Source organism: Gopherus flavomarginatus, chromosome 2, assembly GCF_025201925.1.
Source record: "Gopherus flavomarginatus isolate rGopFla2 chromosome 2, rGopFla2.mat.asm, whole genome shotgun sequence".
NCBI lineage: Eukaryota > Metazoa > Chordata > Testudines > Testudinidae > Gopherus > Gopherus flavomarginatus.
The window spans coordinates 105,604,648-105,630,948 of record NC_066618.1 but is presented as its reverse complement, the minus strand read 5'-3'; the positions used below and the strand labels follow the sequence as shown (position 1 = coordinate 105,630,948).

The window sequence follows — 26,301 nt, the reverse complement described above, 5'->3', positions numbered from 1 at the left end:
ACTTTCAGCTGACATTCTTTGTCTTCCTCTTTCTGAGAAACAGCTTGTTACTACCTTTTCAACCTTTCCAAATAGTTAAATCTCCTGGGAAAATTCAAGCAGTTCTTTATACTTAATAAGAATGTGTTTGCTTATTATGTGGACATTATAAGATTTATTTAAGGACTTGAGTTTTGTAAATTATGTGATAAATACGTTTACCATTTATTTAGAAACCTGAACTGGTGTTTGAAATGGTAAGTGAAGTCTTGATCCCACTGAAGTGAATGGCAAAACTCCGACTGTCTTCAATAGGGTCAGGATTTCACCCTATGTTTTTTGGCTTTGAATTGGTAATAGGCCCACTTTTATAATAGTGTCTAACCAATTTTCATACCAAACTAATTAAAAAGTATTGCTAAATCAATGCAAACTAATTCAGAAAACACTGCATTCAGACAGATGCTTTTTTTGGTAATATGACTTAAAACCTTTAATTTTGGATTAACAGATGTACAATGAATGGTGAGTATATTCTGAAAAGGAAATAACCAAATTAACATTTCAGTTGTAATAATACTTTGTTTTTTTTCTTTTCCCCACAGTATGAAAGGAAATTTCTTGATGAACCAAATCCAAAATTATGTCCATTCTCTAGTGGAATCTACTCAAACAGATTCAATGTTTGTACGGTTTATGAGATTCAAGGGACAAACCATAATTCAAACAGACAAAAGTAAATGTGAAAATGCAGTACTGAAAATTGTTAATACATCCCAGCTTTCAGAGTAACATCTTTACCATTAATATGCATTGTTATTTCAAAAATATAACTGTTTTTTGCTTAATATGAACCAACAACACAGAACTCTAGCATTAAATAGAATTTTGTTGACCCAGTCAAAATTACAAGACATACAAAATTATTAAGACTTTAAAGGCTTTAAGTGCAGACAGCAAGTATTGCTCAGATCAGTCTCATTGTTTGCGCTACTGAACCATTTCCAGTGATGCAAAACATGCAAAACTATGACACATGATGCTACAGAATCTGCTGAGTTGCTCCTGTCCCTGCAGCAGTGCCACTGATCAACCAATTCTTATGTAGCAGGTGCAGTGCTGCAGTGTTGTAAGAAAGCTGTAAACCTTGTCTAAGAGTTTTTGTACCAGTATAACTTTTCAGTTGGGAGTGTGAGGTCTTATCTAAGTAGTTATACTAGTACAATCTTTAGTGTAGACATGTTTACATCAGTATACTTCCCCTTCCTTTAACGGCATAACTGTGTCCACAGTATGGGGGATTGTACTACTTTAATTATATTGGTACAGTATTTGTATGTGGATGAAACCTTAATGAAAAAGCAAATTGATGGGAATAGTATAGATAGTCTGGTGGAACCAGTGATAATAAAAGTTTCAATTTTGTATGCTGACATAACATTAAAACCAGACCTAGATGTATACTGCAGTAGCTATTGCCTACACTGTAAAACTTGCTGGAGTGAAGCACAGAACCAGTTTCATCTCTGGTGTAAAGCTACTGAAGTAAAGAAGTTGCACCAGGGATGAATTTAACTACAATGGTTAGATACATGTAATTAACAAATATCAACCTATAAACATAGGAGCCTGTTTCATAAGCTATATCATGCTTTACTGTTCTTGATGCTCTTTTTAAAATATTAATATCTTTATTACATCTCTGAAGCTGCAGCTTTTACTTGTCTGTTGGAGTCAATTCGGGCTGGGATGTCTCTGAACCTGCAATACAAAAAATGAGAGACTAGATGACAACTTCTGACAATAAAACAATATGGCCAAATGCTAACCTTTCACTTGTCAAAAATACCTACAAAGTCTAATACTTCTATATTTGTAAGTGACCGAGAGGAAAGACAATGCTACATGCGAAGTTTGCAATGCATTGCTGCTCTCTGACCAAGCATCAATGCCCTGTAATGCTTCCTTATCCACTGCTCACTTGTATGCATCCTGTGTGGTGGACAAGTGGCAAAACAGCATCAGATATAGCAATGCTCCACACATGAAGCCAGCTGCAGAAGACGACTAACTAAGACCCTGATTCTGCCAGTTCGGTGTGGACAGACTCTAGTGCCTACGTGGAAGTCAATGGCCAGTGGAGATATCTAGCTGTAGATCCGCTATTCCAGCTGTATGATGCCCCTAAACTACCTCTGCCCATGAAAATACGAAGGGATCCCAAGCAGAGATGAATTCCATTTCTTGTGGGAATGCGTACTCCGTGTGAGGGGCCCCCATATTCTGATACTCAACTGTGCAGTGGAATCACAGTAGCTGTGCTCTATCTGAGATGCTCCATACCCATTAAGGAAAGGGCAAAATTTATAAGTCGATTTAAATGTAAATTTACAATCCTAGACAGTGAAAGTCACTTTAATTGCAGAAGAGCTCTAGACTTGTAACCCTCCAGCCCCATTTCTATATACAAAGCTTACTCCACTACTACAGTTGGCAACCGTAACAAGAGGAGAAAGGAAACAAGATAAAAAAAAAAAAAGACAAAAAAAAATTTGGCATGGGGGAGGTAAGGATAGATAGAAAAGGGTAGCAAATGGGGGAAAAGTAAGTGCTAAAGACAAAAGTAGAAATAATCGTCCTAATGTCTGTATCCCATATAATTTTCCAACTGATTATTATGTGGAATACCAAATTGAGAAGTAAGCCAGCAATATATGGACTTTAATAGCTTAATACCATGCAATAAAACAGTTTATCCTCTCTTTCTAACTAATCTTAGATTATATGGAATAGGTTATGTTTAATGTGGGAGATTTATACTATCACAATCTAGGGAAATTTCAACACCTATGCCCTTTTAGATATTTCTTTGCATAGTTGTTACTCAATTTAAAGTCACAAATTAAAAACACTTCATTCTCACTGTCACTGCACATAACTCAAAACAAGACCCTTAACAAGCTGACATAATACCAATTGGCTAACTACATCACTGACAACTTGCTATCTCTCTCACACACCGTGGAACTCCAAAATCTAGATACTTTCTGGCAATTTACATAACACCAGTCAATGTGCTAAGTGTTTATATGGACCTGTCAGTTTATGAAGTCAGTACTTTGGGACTGTAACAATTTAAGGATGGTGCTGTAGCCATTAACCTAACTGGCATCCAGTAAATGTGCACAGCAATTATAGTAGTAGTATCCTAAGTTCTAAATTATGACATTGCCTTGCTGTGAAGTTGGAAGAGATGTACTGCTTCAGCACCACTGACTGGCAGCACTAAGCCTTTGTAAGAGTGTGGGAGGTGGAGGGGAATAGAAGAAGGTACAGCAAACAGTCCTCCCAGCATGAAGGGGGCAAGACCAAAATTGCCCAAAGATACAACTCGTGGGGTCAGTCAGACCTGGCTGCCAGTACTATCTAGCCCCTCTCCTTTGCATACTGGAAGAGACACTACACAGGTGTGGGAGGAATCTACTGGGAGAAAAAACAAGCATGATCTCACCTTAACTACCTAATTACAGCTAGAAAAGGCATCTCAAGTCATTAGAAATCTGTCACATAAATACATACACACACACAGTAGAAGTTATTTACTTTTCACCACTCTTAATACTATGTCTGTCACTTCATTTTCTTTTATGGTTGAGGTTTAAATTTTATTTGAAGTCCCACTATATAAATTAATTTAAAAAATAAAAAATAAAAGGAAAAGTGAGAGAATCAAACCACTAGCCATTATCCTGAAATTCCTGCATTGTTGAGGCAACATCTATTCACACATACCTTGAGTCAGAAGTTGACGGGTTAAGCTACCCTACCTAACCTGCCCCAAGTTTCAGATACACTACAATAAACCAAAAATCAAAAATTAAAAACATGCATGCTCTGAGACTCAGTGTATGCACCTTTTCTTCATTTCCTGAGATGCTCCTTTCTAGGCTTGCACACAAACCTGCTTCCACTGAAAAAATTAAGTTGGAAATTTAATAATGCAGTAATCTTAAATTTCCACACACAAAGACCGCAATAGTTGAAAAATTCAGGAAGAAAAGGTGTTATGTGTTAAATAAAATCTAAAACCAAGGGTAATAAAAACATTAAATGTTTGTGTTAGGGAAAAGTTTTTAGGTTGTTTGGTTGATTAATAAAGTCTTTAATTCTCTTAAGACAGCAATGCGTTCTGTGTGGATAGGGACTGGGGTGGCATACATGTTGAGTTTGAAGAGTGACTTCTTAGGCAGGGCACTTATTTCAGGTCCAGACTGAGATCTGGGCTCATCCTTTATTTTTGCAACAGTTTTTCTTTTGAATGACAACGTATATTTTTTAGCTTTCTGCTTCTTTCCTATTTTCTTCTGGTACTCACTTGGAGGAAGAGTCTCTGCAAGAAATAATGCAGAAAGAACTCTTTACTAAAGATACCATAATAAAATTAACAGAGAGTGTATAAAAAACTGAGTAAGCAAATTTTAAAATTCTTAAACCAACCTAAATCAATTTTCAAACTCTAATCCTATTTATAGTTACCAATTTGCACCACTGTTAAGATCAATATTTATATTATTTTGAGTGAAATTTTCTGAGCAAGTACATTTTACAGTCACAGTTTAATATACACATAACTCCCTACAGTATGTTTCTATGCATACACTAACATTGCATGCATACAAGCATACTATAGAGAACCATGTCTTTATTCAAAATCAAGAACATATTGCACACATTTTTACATTTGGCTTTTGGAATTTCCCTGTTCACAAGCATTTTAAAAGGCATATGTTACCTAAAAAACACAAATGTTTCTAAATTAAAGATAACAATATAAAAAGTTAGAGGGACAAATAAGGACGCCTTTGAAATAAATGCATTTAAGTATTCAAATTTACTTTAAGAAATAGCAATTGCACAGGGGGACGTGGTTACATAAAATGGAAATGAACTCTCAAAGTCTGGGGCTCCAGAACTATATTTTTGTATTTAGTATCAATTAATAATGGTTGTGTGTCAGTGAATAGATAGATTTAAGATTACCATGTAATTATTAATAAAAGATTTATTGAAGTCAATTGTTGCATGTAGATGTTGTTCACTTTATAACATTAAAATACACACATAATAATGCTATATATTTGTAGTTGTATGGAACAGTGCATGACAAAGTGAGATTCTAAAGCATGAGTTCTGCATAGCTGTGTTCTTCTTTTGCTGATGTTGGATTTTTTCGCACTAACAGCATTTCTTCAAAACCTCCATACTCAAAAGCAGACAGGAATTAGTTTTTGCATAATGACACTGATTGATCTACCTGTCATACCGTTGGTTTTTGCTGTGTTTGGGATGGAGATTTCAGAAAAGGACTAAGAACCAAGTTCTATGTACCTAAGCCAGGATCCAGAAGAGTATTTAAACATTTGTTTAACTTTAAGCAGGTGAGTAGTTCTATCTCTTCAATCTCTTAGGTAAATAAAGCAAGCAGAATTTAGCCACAAGACAAAACCAAAGCATACTTTCACAACTTAAAAGTTATATAAAGTCACTGACAACTTCGCCTCTACAATTAAAGTCACATGTATTTTTTTAAATTGGGCCCATATTGGCATAGTTAGAGCAAAATAAAAAGTAAATGTAATTATATTCAAAAGTAAGGTGTGTGAGTTGATTGAGATAATCTTGGTTACTAACTTTAGAAAAAAATAATCACAATGCACTTCACCTTCAGGCTGCTCATTATTTTTTGAGGTTTGCTGAATCTTTTTCTCCCAGTCATTACGCTGCTGAATCCAATCATCCCTGTAACCATTGCTAATCAGTTTGCTGAAGTTTACTGGTTCATTGTTTTTCTGACCAGGCCTATACAATAAATAAATAAATAAATACATAAATAAATAAATAAATAAAAATAGATATCAGACAAGAGTTCAGAAATAAAACATAAGAAAGAATTGGCAGCAACCATTTTATTTTACAGAAGGGAGAGTAGCATCTTATACCAAGTTCTTTTATACGCAAGTAAATAACGAAAACAGAAATGTCATGTATATTATTTATTTTCTCATGGTTTAATTAGCATAATATGAATTTAACATGCTTCTTATAAAATAATGTCATGAGGTTTGCATAATCAATCATAAATAACCATAGTTTTTTTATCATAATTAACAGGCAAAATTTTGTAGTCCTCATTCAACAAAACTCAATTAATGGGAGATTTGTGTGATTGAGGGCTGCAAGATTTGGCCTTATAGCAGAATGGTAAAGTGAGATGAAAAGGGTAATTCATGTCAGAAATGGAGAAGTAAAGCAAATAAACGTCAACAAGTTCAACAACTAGATTCCTAAGGAATGTTAAGTCGAAGTGTACAGCTACACGTTTTGGTGTGAGCCTCCCAGCCTGTGTTGACAGGCTTGGGCTACCAAGGCTCATACTAACACTCTAAAAATTGCTGTACAGACAGCACTTTTAATTAGCGGTTTAAGCTCTGAAGCCTACAGAGAGGGGTGGGCTTCAGAGCATAGGCTTCAGTCCGAGCTGCAACTTCAAAGCGCTGTCTAGACAATTGCTTTTAGAGGGCTATCCTGAGTTCCATTGCCATGTCTGCCAACCCAGAAAGGCAACTCACTCTCAAATGCTGTGTAGAAATACCCAAAGTTACATAAATGTGGTATTTTCTATTCCCATTTTTGCTGTTATATATACACATAAAGTTTTTGTTCAAATTATTAACCATAGATTATAAAACATACTGGGACTATACATTTATTCCTTTATATTTTATAATAATTACAATAAGTATTTGTTTAACAACTTGAAACCATCTAATTATACGCATAGCTAATTGATGTAATCGCATGTTCCTATCAGTTACCCTGGTTCTCCCTCCTATAGTTTGTTACACCACTTGTGTCTTGTCTTAAATTAGATGGTAAACTCTTCAAGCCATGATGGTAACTTATTGTGTCTATACAGAACTCAGACCAAACAACAGCCTCACTCTTAACTGGATTCTTTGTGCACTACTTTAATACAAATAGTGATAATGGACATTATGGTCCATTCACTGCATTGCACTGAGAACCAAAAAACAAACACTATTTTTAAAAAAAGTCTTCTGTTTTGAAAAACAACAACAAGAAAGTACTGGATGTGCACAATAAACATCATTGTAGGAACCGAAAAGTTTTGAATGTACTGACTTGTGTGTGCCTACTTTTTCAATTTTGTAGTTACATTTAATGGTATATCCTAAAAATTAAATAACATGACTTAAGTTACTTATAAAACTATTTTAATATTTCAGATAGTACATGTGGTAGCCCGAGAGCCAAGGTAGCTCAGGCCCATTATAGATATAAGCCCTGATCCTACAAACATTTATATAAATGAGTAAAGTTAAAATGTTTTCAGAATCAAGGCCTTAGTTAATACAATGTGTGTGCTACTTACATAGGTGGAAAATAAAGCCTATTTCCCCCGTGGAATTCCTTATTTGCAGTAGAGGGTGGTATTCTGTTCGGGTATTTGGGGTTTATAGCAGGAAGCTTTACCTGTGTTAAAGAAAACCTAATTTAACAACAACGTTATGATTAAGGAAATATACATGATCGGGGCATCAGAAAAAGGGATTACTTTGGAAGCTCTAAATATCTTCAGTATTTGCACAATTCAAGGTACCATATTTCTAGCAGTAAGTTTAGGAAAGTAAATGACAAAACTGAAGAAAATGAGATAACCCTATTTATTTATCACTAGTTATATTAGTAGGCTTTTAAGTGACACCACTAATAAATCTGCTGAGCCATAAGCATTTCTCTCTGACAAGAGAGAGTTGTAGTACATTTCTAACTAAAACTAAGCCGCCAAATTAAAATTTAACAGTCAAAGCTTCTCATCATAGCTCAGTCCACTGCATGGAAGAAATGAAAAAACTCTGAAGTTAAATCCTGGTCCAAATGAAGTCAATAGCAAAGCTCCCTTTGACTTCAGTGGGGTCAGATTTCATCCCTGGTTTAAGAACCACAGTCCATTTGGTTAAGAAACATAGGGTCTCCCAGAAAATAATAAAGCCATTGTACTATATTAATCTGAGGTGGGAAATTCCAAACAACATAGATACACAGAAGGTGGCTTCAAAACTGAGCTTTTGCCCTCTTCTTAATTACATATAAGGAAGGCCTGAAAGGTGGTGGTTTTAAAATTCTGCTTGTTTATTTACACTGCAAATTCAGGTTCAGTCTAGTATGGAATATTATTTGATACTTGGAGACCTAGTGAAATGGTCACATCAAAAGAGCCAAGAGAGTAAACAAAGAGTAACTAAAGAGACACAGGAATCTTAATGGGACTGTTTAAAACTGTTTGTAAATGTTAACATCTTTATCTAAAACGTTAGTTAGTAAGTGAAGTTAAAGGAAGTCTTAGTTAAAGGTTCAATACCCTTGCCTCTTCAATTAAGGTGTTGAAGTCAAAATAAATATCCCCCAACCTCGCAGGGGTCCTTCAGCAATAATAAAGATCAAACCTGACTTTCCCAATATTTCTAAGGTTAAAAAACACAGAAATGATGTTTTAAACATTCTTTTAAGCTTCCTTTATACATCATAAGTAAGCTAAAAATGGCACAAGCCCAATTTTTAAAGGTCATTTAAGAATTTTTAAGATCTTCTTTGTGTATTCTTTAGATTATTAGAACCAAAATTATATTTGAACAAATTTTTATCTACTAAAATATCTTATGTAGCTGGTTGAAAGTCAGAGTTACCAGGACATTCCAATACACCAGAAGATATAGATATAATCACTGCTATCATATTATTACAAAGCTTCAAGACTGGATGATCAGAAGTGAAGTATATTGCTATATAAATTAGCTGTGTACTACTGGGCATACAGCCATTCTGTATTAAGTTGGATCTGATCAATACAAGATTATATATAATTGTTAAAGTACAAAATAATAAATATCAGAAATTGCAACTAGGTTGCAAGCCTGACAATACAATTTATTTTTGTATAGTAACATTCATATGAAAATATAATTGAAACACTTCCAAAACAAATGCAGCTTATTCTTCTAAATACAAGTAAATTATGGATGTTGCAGGTAGCCTATGCAGATGTGATATGATATGAGTGAAGAGGAATGTAATAAAAATATGAAATGATTGTGCATGTACTAATTAGGAGGCCAGTGAAAGACAAGATACAGTGAGAGGTAGTGAGGAGAGGAGGAAGAGGAGAAATGAATATTTGATGAGTGTGAAGAACTGGATCATTTCCCTGCACCTCTATTTTATGGAGGACATATGAAGTCTAGGAGGGAGCTTTTGTACTGATTCTGAAATGGAAAGACCATGTGTGAAATCCTGGCCCCTAGTAAATGGCAAAACTTTCAATGACTTCAGTGGGACCAGGATTTCACCTAAGGTGATGCATTCCAGCATCTGGTAATGAGTAAGATGATGGGGTTATTTCATTGTGGACAAAATGATCGTTGAAGAGTTGGGGCTTAAAAAGATGAAGAGATGGGAGATACTGTTGTCAAAATGAAAGGAGTTTACATGAATACTAGTTTTATGTCATTGTGTCTTTTACTCAGACCTGGAAGTTGTAAATTCTAGTTGTTTAGAATCATTCTTCTACACTATCAAGTACTGAAAAATTGAGGCTCAGTTTTTCTAAGTAATTTGTTTGTGCTTTATATTTCAAATATTCTTAGGTGCAATGAATCTGTCTTATTGTTGCCTTCCTCTATCTTCATTATCAGCATTGAGAGTTTATTTTTATTTTTATCAATTTACATTTTCACAGTTGTGGGAAATTATGCAGAGTCACACAATGAGGGGGTCAGACAATAAATTGTTTAATGACAGTAGACACTGAGACTCAAAAAGTTAAAGCTTTGTAACAGTTAAAACACAAACTGTCAACATCACAGCTCAAAATATACAAAATAAATAGCCTTAAAATCAAACACTAAGGAGATCTCAAGCAGCATTTTTCTAAGGCCTGGTCTACACTGGGAGGGGTGGAGGGGAGGGGAATCAATCTAAGTTATGCAACTTCAACTTGGTGAATAATGTAGCTGAAGTCGACATACAGAGATCTACTTACCGTGTGTCTTCACTGTGGTAAGTCAGCAGCTGATGCTCTCCCGTCGACTCCGCCTGTGCTTCTCGCTCTGGTGGAGTACCGGAGTCGACGGAAGAGCGCTTGGCGGTCGATTTATCGCATCTAGACTAGACGCAATAAATCAACCCCCACTGGATTGATCATTGCCCGTCGATTCAGTGAGCAATGTAGACAAGCCTTTACTTTGCCTATCTGAAAATTCTGATTAGTACTGATGGAAATATTTTTTCATTGGTGTGTGTGTGTGTATGGTGAAATTGACATATATTGAAATTTGCTGATAAGAAAGCTAATCCTCCAGACCCTACACAAAGAGTACCACAGAAACACAGTTTGATATGGTTATCTATATTATGAACAGCAGATAGAAAGAGAAAGAGAGTGTTTTTGGCAGTGGAAAGAAACAGGAACATAAGATAGAAAAAGAAGAGAAGCCTAAACAATTACAAAAAGTAGGACAGGGAAAACAAAGTGCAGAGGTAGGCAAAACTCTACTGCTTTTGATTTTTATTAATTTTTTATTTGACTCGAATTTCAACAAAACATCCACATTGCAGCTGAAGGCCAAGGAATAATTCACTAAAGTGCTTCCTGAAACTTTGAAAACCTTACTTGATTATGGAAATGAGAAAACTAAAAAGCTATTTTGCCATACTTATTGTGTAGTCGTGCTCAGACTGTGATCACGGCAGACTCTCATATTTTCATAGTTAATTTTGACAATTCTCATTTTATATGCATTTCATGGGAAAACATGAAACAAATTTTATGTAGTCAAAGATTTCCTTAAATTACAAATGAACTGGAGATCTTGGTTTCTCAGCTAGAAAACAGCACATTCTTCATCTTAGAAAAATCTAACTAAATTGGGATAGATGTTGGATTTACATTCAAAAATATAATTCTTCTCTTCTCTATGAAAAGATTTCCAGCTGTCTTTATGCTAAGTATATATGAATCATCTGAAAGCCATTCAGGCTGCTAACCAGCTGGATAAAACAGCTGTCTCCAGGGCTTCTCAGGCAACAGCCACCACAGCAACAACTCAAAGAAGCCAAACTAGAGAGAATGCTATCGGGGACAATGAAGCCAAATGTCATTTGCTTTCTGCTAAGGAGTACAGTTATTTAGATTACTAGTAGCTGAAAGCTCAAGCTATCACACAGGTGTAATTTGTAAAGTCATTGTAAAAAAGCAAAAAATGGCTGAGAAATTAAAAATATGGAGAGTAATTGTAAACGTCTGCTGTTGGGGTTCACCCCTCTCTGGGGTGGCTGGGAGCCGGGCCACCTCACTACACAAGTCTAGTGCACCAGCGAATTAGCCTGGTGGGGTAGGAAACAGCCAGGAGCTCAGGCCCTCAGGCAGGGGCTGAGCAAACAGTTCAGTAATTTAAGCCCAGACCCTAGGTCAGGGCAGGGCAGCCAACCTCAGTTCAGGGCTCAGACCCTCAGGCAGGGGCTGAGCAAACAGTTAGCAGTTTAAGCCCAGACCCTAAGTCAGGGCGAGGCAGCAAACAATAGTTCAGGGCTCAGAACCTCAGGCAGGGGCTGAGCAAACAGTTCAGTAAGTTAAGAAGCCCAGGCTCCTGGGCCTGAGCGTCGGGGCGAGGGGGAGACTGCCACCCGTGAGTGGGGTGGCATGCGGGACGCAAGTCCACCCGCTCTTCTGCATCCCAGCCCGGGGCCCTAACAGCGGCAGGCAGCCTGCTGCTGTGTCAGTGGGGATCCTGGCCGTAACACACTGACATTGGCTCTGGGTGTGCGGCAGCCAGACTAGGGTCAGCTGCCCCCAGGCTACTTCCGACCTCCCCCTCTACCAGTACCTGTGTCTCAGCGGCATCTTCCACAATGTCCCACACCATGGGCTCCTCGGGATACTGAGCGAGGAGTAAACTGGGCAGCTCCTCGGGGTTGGTCACAGGCTGTAGGAGTCTCCCCAGCGGGAGCTAGGGCATCAGCGTCTGGCCTCTCTGGCAGCCAGGCAGCTTCTGAGCCCTGGGGCTGGGTTTTTATACTTTCTGCCCTGAGCCTTGACCTCTGAGGGGCGGGCGCAGGCTCCAGTGACTCCTCCCACTTTGGCATCCATAAGGGTTCGTCCCTCTCTGGGGCGTCTGGGAGCCAGGCCGCCTCACTACAGTAATAAACTGAGAATCCCAGTGACAATCGAATGTGGTGATATTCTAAACAAAATAAGCTCTCGGCCATGCTTGCATCTGTTTCCATTGCTTCACATTGACTGAAAGACATGATAGGCTTCAGAGTGACGTCGGGGGTTATTGTGTGTGCTGGTTCTGTCGTTGTGTGGGTGATTGTGTTGATTTGTGTGTGGCTTGTGCTGCACTGGGAAATTTCTGTTGATCTGTGCTAATGGGAAATGCAAAGCTATGTGTGTTTGCAGTTATTGTGTATGCTGGTTGTGTTGTTGTGTGCTTGGTTTTGAAAAATTGTGGCAGTTAGGCCAAGTAACTCAACATCTGTTCTGTCTCTCTCAAACAACCAATGAAACTGTTGCATTAAAATTAGCTGTAGAGTAAGGGTGGTGATTGGTTGAGTTATCTCTGATATCACAGTGATCTAGGACTCTTGGCATGGCATAAATACATGCCTTGCTGTAGCAGGGGTGTAATTCATAAAAGTCAAAATGGCTGAGAACTTAAAAATTGGATGGCAACATTCTGCAAAACCTAACGATAACAGAATCTGGTGATATTCTGAACAAAAAAAAAATCTCTGTCATGCTTACAGCTGTTTTCATCACTTCATGCTGGCTCTACAGACATTTTAGGTTTCAGAGTTACAAACTGTGACAATCATCTAATCTTATTACTGTATATAGATACAATATTAAAAGCTGTGTAACTGTGGTTCACTACTGCTATATTTTGAAGTCATTTTATGGAACAATTGGTCATTTATGTACATTCCAGTGTAAAGTGTTCCAACTTTTTTGGAGACACTGACAATTAAAATATGCTGTAAATAAATACATTTCTTTACATATGTTTTTAAAAACATCATCAATTACTAAGTAATATAATTTTTTTAATGCTCACATTTCATTATTTATGCTCTGCGTATTTTTGCATTTTCTTTAGCAATGAAGTTGATTCCAATGAGTGAAATTATTCTCTGTGTAGGCTGTCAGTACAAAATGTATGCATAATTTCAGTCTGAATAAGTGGATCATAAGCCTTGTGCTAGCCTTTTGCATAGGAGTGAATTTCACATTCAGATTCTTAGTTTCAAACATTTCCTGGGAATGATTGTTAAAAAACAATTGCTTTCACTGAAGTTTTTTAAAACTGTGGAGATGAGTCTGCTGGCCCTATATTTTATAAAAATGTGTCAGAAGCACTTAATTTTTCTAGGAATAAAGGGTAAAAATATATTGAGGAAGCAAAGAAATGTTAAGGCATCTATACATGAAACCTACGTTTTATTGTTAAACCTTTTTGCTGTTGCTTCTCATATGCTCATAATATAAATAATGGCCTTTCCTATGTGTGAAATAAAAATAGATGAATTTAAGATTTCTGTTTTTAGCAACAAGAATGAGAGAGAGGAAAGAACGTTGAGTAATTAAAGTGGTTCAAACAAAAATTGGGAGTAATATTGCACATCTCTGTGATTTAGTGTTAAAGCCCTATTCAAGTCTAGGAGTTCTCAGATTACTCTTTAGAGTTTTTAAAACTAGTTTTTAAATTGTATGATGTGTCCTGCTAGCTATATATAGGAGGGATTCTGACATAATTTTACTACTGAGCTCAAGTATAGTCATAGGGGAAAACAGGTTTCTTCTTCCATAGTAACGGACCAAGTCCAATAGTTCACTTGGGAGCTTATTTTGAGTTCCACTGCGAATCAGTTGGGAATCAAAGACCAGAGATAGAAATGGCCAAAGCACAGAACTGGTACACAGGAGATTTGAGTTTTAGTACCAACTGTGTCACAGACTCCCTTAGGGACTTGAGAAAGTCACTTACTCTCTGTATTCCAGTTTTCCTATCTGTAAAACTGATGACAATGACTGCCTACTTTATAGGTGGCGAGGCTTAAATCATTAATTTTTATAAAATGCTTTGAAGTCCTTGAAGATAAGGCACTATAACAGTGAAAAATAACTGTATTATAAAGCATCTCTTTAAAAAGGAAGAAGATTGACTGAGTGACAATGATCAGGTTATCCTTTTTAAAAAAAAACCTTTTTAACTTTTGATACTGAACTTAGTTTTTAAAAATGTGTTTGAAAAATTTTAATTATAATCACATAGCTACTGCTAAATCTTGAATAAACGTAATTTAAAAATGTGTAATTCCCAATAAATTGTATACAATACAATGTAAACTGTCCTGTACATAACAGCTTAATAGACGAGATACTAGGAGATAAGTTTTAAAACAAGAAAAGAAAGCAAGAGTAATTTTAGCCCTAGAAGAAATAAAATTTTAGAAAAGAAGTTGAGAGTCAAGTGCAGTATTATAACATAAATTAAGTCTGCTTTTGGGAACAATACTTTTTGGAAAGGCAATATATACTCTTGGACGGTACTGTAAAATGATTACTGCATTAGGCAAATTTCTTTTCTGTCAAACCACATCTGTTTTAGTGATATACGCACCTCTTTTGTGTTGCCCACATGGACCTCAACTTGAGCAGCATTTTCCTGATAGGAGAATTAGCGAATATTGTAACTTATGCAAGAGACATGATTTAAGATGCTTGCCTTTTGTAAACTGCAATAAAATTTACCGATAGTTGTTGCAAAATTTGACTCGCAGGCTATCACAGGTAAAATGGGGAAAGAGACCAGCCATGGAAACATTGCATCACTGCCTGGGGCAAAAGGAGTCTCACTGAAATACCCTTGCATACCTCTCAATCTGCCAATGCTCAAAAGTGAAATAATGGCTAGGAAGGAGGGGGAGAAAAGTTACATTTTAGGATGGTTATGTTAAAAAAAATCTGTACCAATACCTAAATGTCAAATTTCAAAGATTCAAAACAATAAGGCAGCATGATATAGTGGCTTGAGAACTACACTAGAAGTGAGAGGCTTGGCTTCTATTCTCAGCTCTGTCGCTGACCTAGTGTGTAATCCTGAGCAAATTGGTTCATCTCTTCGTACCTCTGTTTGTCTGCACTGCCCGATTAGACTGTAAGCTTTTTGGGATAAGGTGTGTGTCTTTCTATGTGCCCACACAGTGCCTAGAATAATAAGACTCCAATTTTGATTGGGACACTTACGTGCTACTGTAATGAAAATCATTAATAATGTGTTATTGGGGCCATTAGAAGATGCAGCACTATCACCAGTACACTGTTGATACTCTGTTGAGCATCTCTTTCCTTTAAACTTTGATTCCATGATTTCTTACCATTCTTCATGCCAAATCAATGTGAGGTCATCATGGATGAAATCTAGCTGGTTTAATTCAATTTATAACATGAAATCTAAATAAAACTGAAAAGATGCTGGTGGCGGAGAAACATCTTGAAATGACTGTTCCTTCCAATTAACGGGTAATGTTCAGACTTAGGGTTACTGTTAATAATCACTTGAAACCATCAGTATAGCAAATTCACCTTTTAAGAGGGCAAAATCCATGTGAACATCTAATACTAGTGTTCCATGCACTGGCTTTCAACTTTCCTCTGGGTGCAATTAAAGATGCTGGTTGGTTATCTTTAAAGCCCTCAAAGTACCAGGGCCTATCTATCTCAGAGACAGGAAAAATATATATTTTGTAATTCTGCTTCTCTGAAAATACCAGTTTGAAAGATTCTCAGTCCTAGGTCTTAGCCTCTTACAACTCTGCTAGCTCTTAGGCTTTTGACCATTAAAGGCAGTAGTAGCAAGGCAGAGCATGTTTCAGGCCTTAACTGGTTATCATGCATCAACTCTACCCAAGTCCAAATGCTCCTCTCCAAAGAGTTCACTTAGTTCTGATTGCATAAGACCTGAAACTCCTACTAACAGTAAACCAGAACAAGATGATTAACATATGATAAAAAAGCCTTAAATAAAATTAAAGAAAAGGTACAAAGTGAAAGACATCTCAAAAGATAATAGGTAAACTCTGAATAGAAGTAGGTGACAGAGAATCCTACAGCATAGCTTCTGGGGGAAAAAGAATTACAAGGCAAGTAATTTTCTCTTCTCTAAAAATATAATCTATACAGGATTCTCACTCCTGAATAGTAAAAATTTGAGGGATCTCCCCCCCACCCACAAAAATAGTACAGCTGCCACAATAAGGCCAATGCCTATAATATGACCTGAGAAAGTACAATCTTTTTTAATAAATACATATAGAAGGCTACCTCTCAATAAATAACATCAGACATAATTCAAATCTTTAGAATCAATCACTAGTCAAGAAAATTGATATAAATTTGGCTAACTGAAAATAAGAAACAAAAATACTTAGGGATGGGTGAGAAAGTTTGGCCACCTCTATTTGTGAACAAGTTCTAGAGCACTGAACTGTTGAAATCGAATTCCCTCTTGAAACCTGAACACAAGCAATAATTATATGTAAGTATGCAGAGCAATCACTATGTAGCTGCTACATATATGTCTGTGATGGAAACATTCCGGAGTCAGGTAGCAGTGGTCATCTTATCTTGGATAGAGTGTGGACATGGCTTAGCTTCATGTCAGCCAGGTCATAGTAATGAGAAATGGAATCATACAGAACTTGAAGAATTTTAGCAGGACAACATGCTCAGTAAGGTGGAATGCCAATATCAGGAAAGGAAGTGAAAATGAATCTGTAGCAATACCACACCCTTATGAAATGTAGCATAAGGCAATTCAGTCACTACAGCAGAAATTTATTTAATCTATGAGCTGAAGTCATTGCCACCAGAAAAATGAAGTTCCATGTAAGAAATTCTTCTATGTAAATTGCTTTAGGGGTCAAGAGAATACAAACCACCAGCCTGTAGACACCTTGCCTACAGATCTCTATCATGACAGAAGCTACCCAGTTAGAGAGAAAGGTCTGGAAATGGGATGGAACAAGGTGTCCTGTTCTAAAGTGATTATCTGAGGCCAGACTCTCAGCTTGATTGGACTAACTTTGGCCATCTGCAGCAGAGCTAAGCACCTTATTTGTCTCAATCACCAGGAAACTTAAGATCAAACTTAGCCTTATCTAAAGTCTGCCATTAGCTTTGTTACAAATGGGATCAGGTGGAAGGCATAAAGGAACTTCTCACCCCAGGGGATGGAGAAGTTGTCACTTGCTAATGTGGTCTTTTCTTGGTATCATTCATAGAGGACCAGTAACTTCTTGTTCCAATAAATGGTGAAGAGATTCACCTTCAACATGGCCCACCGAAAGATCTGATCTCCTCCCACAGTGATATAGAGACCACTCATGAAGATCTGTCATTGTCTGATTCAGTATATCTATGATCATGTTCTTCTTCTCTGCTCTGCATATGACAATCAGGATTGTCTTGATAGAATGCACTTTCCACCTGCAAGACTTCTGGATACAAGAAGCCCTGAGTTTCACACACTCTAGTGCCCTTCTCCAATATAGAATGTGGTGGCCTGCTTGTCTGTTTGAATCAGGATCACCTTTTGGAGGCATTTTGAAGCTCCATATAGCATTCAGGATTAAAGCTGGGTGACATTATTTGGATGAATATAGTGTATTTGCTAAAATATGCAGTTTCAGTTGACCCAAAACTATTTGCAAATTTGAAACAAATTGATTAAATAGTTTCAGCTAAAAAAAAAAAAGAAAGAAAGAAAGAAGAAGAAGGAACCCTCCTTACAAAGGTTACCCCAGAGATTAGAACACTCACCTGGGCTGTGTGGGAGACACAGGTTAAATTCCCCTTTTGATGGGGTGTGTCTACCCTGCATTGACCCAGCTGGTGTTAATCCCACATTGTGGGAGGAAGAGGCAATGCCCCCTCACGGCTGCTGAGCATGCTCTACCTGGAGACAGGATATAAAAGGGAGTGACCCAGCTCAGTTTGGGTTGGCTGAGGAGAAGAATGGATGCATACTGCTAGTGAGTTACTGGAGTGACAAACTGTGAAGGTCAAACCAGTGAGATTAACAGTGAAACCCCCCATTGACTCTGGAGGATGAAAGTAAGCCAGAAAGCCAATGTCCCCAAGGGGAACTGACAGAGCAGGAACCAAGGGTAGGAAGTGATCCAGGAAACATGACTGTTAAAATAGGAAACTGAGCCACACTGCAGAACACTGATTTCATAGGGCCCTGGGTTGAGACCCAGTGAAGAAGGGTGGGCCTGGGTCCCCACACCCCACACCTACTGTGCGGTGTGGGCACTGCTCAGGGACTTTGGCTGTTAGGCCATGCTGCCCTAAGAGCAAGAGCAGCCCCAAAGAATCTGTCCAGTAGGCTAAGACAGCAGTACCTACTCTAGCCACTTGAGTCATAACCCCTTATTTGTGGCATACAACTGGACACCCTGTGGCACTCTTCCTCTACCTTATGTGGTGCAGAAATCTGAACTGGGGTCTACCCCATTCCAAGAGTACACCCTAACCAGTGGACTATGAGATATTCTAGTGTAGAGCTTTCTCAGTCTCTCCTGTTGAAGCTGTTCCACTTTGTATGAGTAGTCATTAGAGCAAGGACTTGAGTCATCCACAGCCTATGAAAGTGCTCTAACCACCAATTTATAGAGTCATTCATACACTTTTCCTGTACCTGTGACCATTTATATTCATTTGCTGTGACAATTCATATTTATTCACATGTCTCTAGATGTCCTAGTGACACATATAGATGAGCACAGCATAAGTGAAGAGGGAGCTGAAATCTTTCTTAAGGGCTGAGCTTTGCTCACTTAAATGTTATGAGTCTTAAAAGTACCAAGAACCACCTTGGCAGAATGTGGCTTTGGAAAATAGTGCTGATTGTACGATTGTATGATTGACATGGAACTTGAACACAATCTTTGGCAAGAAGCTTGAAGCTCAACAGTGTAATATTGTCCTTAACATTTAAAGTGAGGGGGCTGAAGGTTAAGGAAAAGATCTCCCAGGCCCCAGTTTTCCTAGACATGGCAACTGTCAGAAACTCATCTTTTAATATCAGGAATAAGGGAGTTTCTCATAATTCAAAAGATAAACACACAGAAGGTTGAAGAATCAGCAGTAGAGCCCAGAAGGGAACTTTGTTTTCTAAACTGGACTAAACAGGAACCCTCCAGGGTAAAATGTTTTTGCACTTGTCCTTAAGGGTTTCCTTAAGTACATCCTTAAGGGTTTCTTTCTATGACTGCAGCAAACAACTTTTGTACCCTAAAGAACGGTGTCTAATGATTCTAAACTTCAAAATGGCACTTTGCTTTCAAAATATTAAACCAAAGATTGTTCTGTTTCTGCATTGAGAACCTTAGCTCTACCCTAGCAGCTAACTACAAATTATCTAAAGCATCACCATAAAATAAGGAAATGGAAGACATTGGAATTTTGTTTAAATAGCATTAAGAATTCATTTGTAAAAGTTCAACTATATAGATTGCAAGGCCAAGATACTACAATAAAAAATATTCCATAATGCTCTCTCCATTTTTTTATTAGACGAATCTGTAGGAAGGCATTCTTAAACAATAATAGCATAGAAAATCTTTATGAGGGGGGCAAAGAGGTAAAACTTGCTATGAAAGTGGGACATGCCACGATATTTCATGTTAAATGGAAAATTCTTCATAACTGCCACCGGAAGAGATCCACAAACAAGTAGAGAAAAATCACTCTTGAATCTTCTGCAGCCAAGACATTTTCTTCAGTAAAGGCAGAGCATTTCCCCAACCTATGCAAGTAGTGTTTAGATTGAGTAACCCCTCAGAAACACATTCCTCCTCCAACTTGTCATAGAAGTCGGATATGTCCTCACCCTCCTCTTTAGGGTCTAATTCATCAAGGTACTTAGAACAGAAAAATCCTGAAGGAGAAAGCTGGAATGACAACGCATGAACCAAGGGCTCTCGGAAGGAGGACAATCAGGTAGGAACCAAAATAAAATTTAAACTAGAAAGAGTTAAGTGGTCAGAGATATCATCTTTGATATCTTAGGGCATTTAGTCTATGGGAGTTAATGTTTAGATTTAGCATCGTTCAGTCAAATTCAGCAGCGGTGAAAATGGTGGCATAAATTACATGATGGCTCTCAACAGATTAGAAAGCAGGTCTAAGCAGCATAGTGTAATGTATTCCAATTTCAGATTCAATGGAGTTACAGAATGACTATAAATTACTGACTTGGAATGCTATGGACCAAATTATGGTCTTGGTACAAATAGGCCAAACTCCCACTGAAGTTAACTTGTTATGCCTGCTCACCTCAGGGATAAACTTGGCCCCAGATGTGTTGACAACAGTGGGGTCATAAACAAGAGGATCAGGGGACCTGTTTTATCTTACATCCTCCTGTTTTCATCCTTTTAAAAAAGAAAAAGCTTCCTCTCCTGTTTACAGCATCTTGAAATTTAGCCAGGAGGCTTCCTTGGGAGCTTAAGCTTCTATTTTAAGTATTGGTTATTTAAGTCTTCTTGGGGACTAGATAGTTCAGGAAATCAACTTCATGTCTCTAAATTACAGTTTAATCACCTGACAACTGTTTGCTTGCTTATGTGGAATGACAAGTTTTCCCTGCCCAGTTCTGTATGGACAGACATCATTACAGGAGCCCCAATTCCCAATTTCACTAACTTGTAGTTTCAGCAGAATGCAAGGTAATTTGGCCCAAATTTGCACAGGTAACTTAGGTTCACAACTTGAAATACCTAGAGCCTGATTTTCAGAAGTACTCCTTTGACGTGAAGAGAAGTGTTGGTGTTCAGCACCTTTGAAAATCAGATCCCAGATGTCAGAAACAAAGCATGAAAAAATTGAGCACTCAAAATTAGTGAACACGTAAAAAAAAAAATTTAGGCTTTAAGTGCCATCACAGGTAGCTTTAGCCAGATCAAGATCAATCCAAACTAAAGGATAATGGGTGAAAAATTGCACTAATGACTGCTTGTACTGTACCTATTTTGTGGATAAATGGAGGATATCTGTTTCCAGAACTGGTACCAAAGCACTTTTCAGAATATTTCCTTAATTCAACTAAACACAAAACCCAAACAGTCCCCCGAACATTCACCTGTCTCTAACAAGAAAAGATCCAGAGAAAGGCCTACATTGGCAGAGAGTGAACAGAAAATAAACTGCATTATGAGAGATGACTGAAAAATATTTCACTTCAACTTTGCAGTACATGAAATGTACAATAGGATTGGAAAATGCATTCCTGGTACAGTATGCTGCAACAAGAAAACTTCATGACAGAACTATGTATTTTAAACCACTTCTATAATTTCAGTACAAAAATGTGGTGTTCTAATGCACTGTCACTACCCTTAAGAAACAAAAAAACAGTTTTTTCAGAAGTTTTACACCAAGAAGTTTCTAAATCGTACCTTCTTTTTCTCTTTGTTCTCCTTGTCCTCAGCATCCCTCTGCCAAATACTTTTCATATCAAAATCAAAAGGCCCTCTTTTTGTTTCATAGTTACCATTGAGCTGATCAGACTTAAACTCTTCATGAACCATGTAGTCAGGCATTGAAGAAACTTGGGCTCTGTAGACCAAGATTTCACAATTATTTTTCTATATTTTTCTGTTGCAAAAGTATTAATTCAAAACATAGAACTTAATAGACTAACAAAAGAGAAATACAGTAGATTATAAAAAATTACACAGCCTTCATGGAATCAGAGCATACTTACTTAGATTCATCATCTGTTAGTGGTTTACTGTGGTGTGTATACCAGTCAGGTACAGCATAAGCTACTGGGGATGTTTTTCTTGTACTAGGTGTAAAATGTTTCAGCAAATCTTAAATTAAAAAAAAAAGATACATTAATGCTGTAGTATTTTCCATGGTTATAAATGAATATTTTTATGTTGCTGTTATCTTTTACTACATTTTTTAATAAAAGAAATATTTCTATTTGTAGCCCTTATTGAGATGCAACTGGACAATCAGAACTTTCACTACTTTTTAATCCTAATAGGATAGTCATCAGCAGTGATTACCCACAAAGCTAGCAAGTGGCAATAGTTTTGAAGGTCTGGCCAATTCATTTTTTCAATATTACTTCCAATACTGTATTTCAAATGTATCAGTATGTCATTTTACATATCTTGACATAGTTGTATAATACAGTGCCTGAAAATACACGTGGATGTATTTCTCATTTTACAGACTGGGAATCATAGAAACTCTGTGGAAAATTTATGTCCATTTAAGTTTTTCACATCTTCAATGAGCTGAAAACAAAATATATGTATAATGAAAATTATTTACTTGCAAAAACTGAAAAGTAATTTTAATAAAACCTTTACAGACTTTTTCAAATTTTATGACAATTTCACATCCCTCCCCCCTGCAAGTTTCAATGCTAAAAGGTATATTTTTACAGTTCTAATAAACCTTTCTAAGCTAAGTACCCAGGCAGATACTTTCTCTGTTACACACAAAATAAATTGTTCAGATGCCCATGTAATGATGCTGACCTGCCAAATAATTTATACTGTGGTTAGAATGTATCAGCATTAACATACCCAGATTTATCATAAAGGCTTAACAATGTTCTAAATTCAATTTAATAGGACTAGAAAAAGTGTTCCGGATCAGATGGAATATACTTTCAGAGCTAATCAATGGATTTTAGCCTAATAATAATAATTTAGCCATGAAAGATAGAAAAGGAAGGGCACAAGCTGGAGCAGAAAACTGTTAAGACTCAAACAATGAAGTATTGGGGTTATTGCATGTGACAGACTATAATGATTACATTTACTGATAAAGGTTTTTGCATTGTTTTCTTGAGGATTCAACATATATCAACAACATAAATTTCCCTTTCTACAGTTTCCCCCCAAACATGTCACTTTTAAAATTACTGGAACAGTCTCCAGTTATATTTGTCAAATTTTTGGGCTCCCCAAACCACCAATAATGCTAAAATGAACTGAGATTCACCAGGTCGTCCTCCTTGCTTTGCCAGCTTTACGTATTCTGAGTCTGTGTCTTTGATCCATTTCCTGCGGCTCCCAAATGTAATTTCATTGTGATGCTCTCCAAGGTTGCTCAGACCTGGGATCTGGGATGGTGGAGGAATTGAGATTTCTGAGTTCACAGTCTTCTCTGATCGTTTCAGTGGAACATGGTAGTACCATTCTATAATAATTAAGAAAAAAATATTTACGTTAAATGTTTACTGATAACATTACTGTGTCAAAGAGCAGATGTAATAATCAAAGTCCACATTAAACCACATTGTAACATACTACATTTTATTAAGATGTAATATAGGCGAGTCTCATCTTACACGGGGGTTCCATTCTGCAGTTAGCATGTAAAGTGAAAATCGCCTATAGTCAAAATTACATTGAGTTGAATGGCAGGCGCAATTGCCCACATTACATGTACAGTATTAAAATTATTTTTTTTTGCTTTTGCTGACCGCGTAAAGCTGAAATCACGCATGTTAAATACGCATAAGATGCAACAGACCTGTAGATATGAAATGCTCACTAAGAGAATAATAAATACTTGCTACTTCTAGGTGATCATACAAAAACTGTGATACCACTGTACAGCCTTGTTTAAAAAGCCTTTAATGTTATTTCAGATTGTCACTGCAACTGTCCTGCAATACAATGACAGGAATGTTATGTATCTTCCCCATTCAGAGGACTAGGTTAATGAATACTGAGATCAGTAAAATACAAAGAAGACAGCAATAAAATATATATAGAGAGAGATACCTATCTCATAGAACTGGAAGGGATCCTGAAAGGTCATTGAGTCCAGCCCCATGCCTTTACTAGCAGGACCAAGTACTGATTTTGCCCTAGATCCCTAAGAGGATTGAATTCACAACCCTGGGATTAGCAAACCAACGCTTAAACCACTGAACTATCCCTCCCCCTGGGCTAAATGAAAGCAATGGAAGGCATTAATTCTTTGGTGACCTTTCCTCCTTCAACTATTAACAAAAAACACTTAAAAGCACTCCTACTTTTCTGCTATCAATTCTTTACTTGTTTTAGTTAACTACTGAAATATAATCTGAAAAAATATGATTAAATTAAACAGAGCACTAGAGAGTAAGCCACTTTCACAATATACCTAATTTCTTCTAATTTAAGACAAATTTCAAGCATTGCATGGCTAAGCAATCTTTCAGTGCACTAGAACCAGTCAGGGTAAGTCATTTGCTGAACACCTCCGCATACTGCTGAGGTGTCATTTTAAAAGATAACCTGAAATCAAGTCAGTTTCAAAAAGTGAGCTGGTAGTAGCTTGATGTACTACACCTGCCCTTGAATCTGACTCCTAAATTTTGTAGTTTTACACTCACATTTTTCCTTTGTTTTTTTTCAAACATTTCCACTCACATTACTGTAAGAAAGACCCCACAAATAAGGGAAATGGACAGCTGACTATCTCAGAAAAATGGTTAAACGGAATAGACACAATTGTGCTGTCAAAGCACAAAGTAAATATACAGGAAAAAAGATTTTTATTTACTAATCTTAAATTATAACAATCTTAGATGTTACTTATAGGAAGTGTAGGTAAAATATGTTCAGAGAAAACTGTGGTTTTTAAGTTAACACCGTCTCTATAAACAGATATTCCATGGGAATCAGTTAATATATTCCATGTAATGGCAATGGAAGGAGTGTATACATGACTATTAAAAAATAAAAGATCTTTCCTTAGTGGCAGCAGCAAGAACCATTAGATTGTTGGGGTTTTTTTTCACCACACTTACTAATTGGTCCACCTGGAATGGGACGTTTCATCCAATTGCTCATTATCAGGAACCTTTTCATTCTAGTTAATTTGAGGGGTAGGTACCAACTTGGAACCTTACCTTATTCAAACATATTTGCTGTGTTTGTATTTAATACTTTAAGCCCAGTGAGTTTTCGGAGTTGAATTACAAACTTTTTAAATTAGTTTATAATGGAAAATGCCAATGGCCTACCCACTGGCAACAGAAACAATTTGAGACTTTCTGGGAACCTCCTGTAAAAAGGACCAGTGACCCCAACTGAACAGGCTACCCTATGTTCTAATTTATAAATCAAACTGTGAAATTTTTAAAGCTGGTTTTATCTCCGTTGAGTTTCTCTCAGGCAGCACTGGGGAAGCAGAATATCTGCATGATATAGAAAGCAACAAAATAATTCTTGGTATGGAAAGAGTAAAGGGTTCAGTCAGGAGCAACAAACAAAAATCATGCTCAAATCTATAGGAAGCATCAGAGGAAGACATACTGTGGGGGGCAACTCTGTGATGTACCTTGGAATCTCCTATAAATCCTTAAAACTCTTAATAAACTAGAACAAAAGAAAACACGAACTACTGATTTACAAAACAAATATTATTCCATCACTACAAATTCCGCACAGACCATTACATTAAAAAAATGTAGTTAACTTCATCAAAGTAAGTTCACTTCCTTCTTTCACAATGCTACTTATAAGAAAAAGTTACTTTTAAATCTGTGTTGACTAATTTTTATGAAAAGTGGTTTCTTGTTGCTGGGTACTATAGTATGCAAAACTGAAGTTTGGGAACAACCTTGGGTCTTTAGGCCAGTACTCAGGCATGTCCTGGAGATGATGTCATGATGCCCAGAGCAGATTAAGTCACTTGGTAAAGTGCATCTACCTAGCTGGATTATAGTGTGGCATTAGCTTCTGCCTTGATGCAAGAGATGAGGGTGTTCCAAACAAGGAAAACAGATGAAGGCCAAAATGGGAAATGGTTGTTTCCTCACATTGGTGAGCTTGAAGAGCATCTCAGACTCCTGTCTTGTGTGACCAGACCAGAAAGAACCCAAAGGAAATGCCACTATCAGCCTCACCCTCCCACACCAAAAATATCAAGGATTACGGTATTGAGGGATGCATATTCCCAGCAGCATAAAATGCTGATATAGTAGGTAGTATATGTGAAGTCTCCCTTCTTAGAAAACAAAGAGTTCAGTTCATTTTTCACACCCAAGACATGTCAAAATGTACATTTACATAAGGAGAGCAAACAGTATACTTGCCACAAGAAGCATATCGGTTGGGGGGTCCAGAGGGCTCTTTGCTCATATTCCTCATTCCTCAAGC

The 26,301-nt window shown here is 37.1% G+C and overlaps 2 protein-coding genes across 4 annotated transcripts in view; one reads left to right on the top strand and one right to left on the bottom strand.

Moving 5' to 3' along the window:
• Positions 1-26,301, top strand: part of SUN3 (Sad1 and UNC84 domain containing 3) — a 60,782-nt gene that overhangs the window by 13,886 nt on the left and 20,595 nt on the right. The gene's annotated exons all lie outside the window — the stretch shown is intronic.
• C2H7orf57 (chromosome 2 C7orf57 homolog) lies at positions 1,395-26,301 on the bottom strand. Of its 3 annotated transcripts, none has more exons than XM_050937778.1 (9): positions 26,238-26,301; positions 23,147-23,344; positions 21,888-21,996; positions 21,580-21,739; positions 14,739-14,783; positions 7,433-7,533; positions 5,702-5,838; positions 4,198-4,369; positions 1,395-1,740 (listed from the first exon to the last, which is right to left on the bottom strand). In XM_050937778.1, exons 1-9 carry the CDS (start codon positions 26,290-26,292, stop codon positions 1,674-1,676), a joined length of 1,044 nt encoding a protein of 347 aa, XP_050793735.1. In that variant the 5' UTR covers positions 26,293-26,301; the 3' UTR covers positions 1,395-1,673. The 3 variants fall into 3 exon arrangements, with proteins under 3 accessions (XP_050793735.1, XP_050793737.1, XP_050793736.1); XM_050937780.1 differs by having other exon boundaries at positions 4,355-4,369; XM_050937779.1 differs by lacking the exon at positions 14,739-14,783.

Excerpts from the sequence above, each read along its gene's own strand:
- C2H7orf57 (XM_050937778.1), bottom strand. The coding sequence starts at position 26,292 with ATGAGGAATATGAGCAAAGAGCCCTCTGGACCCCCCAACCGATATGCT. Across the intron at positions 23,345-26,237 it reads CAACCGATATGCTTCTTGTG|AATGGTACTACCATGTTCCA; the intron begins GCAAGTATACTG and ends TAATTATTATAG. Across the intron at positions 5,839-7,432 it reads AGGCTTTATTTTCCACCTAT|GCCTGGTCAGAAAAACAATG; the intron begins GTAAGTAGCACA and ends TTTATTGTATAG.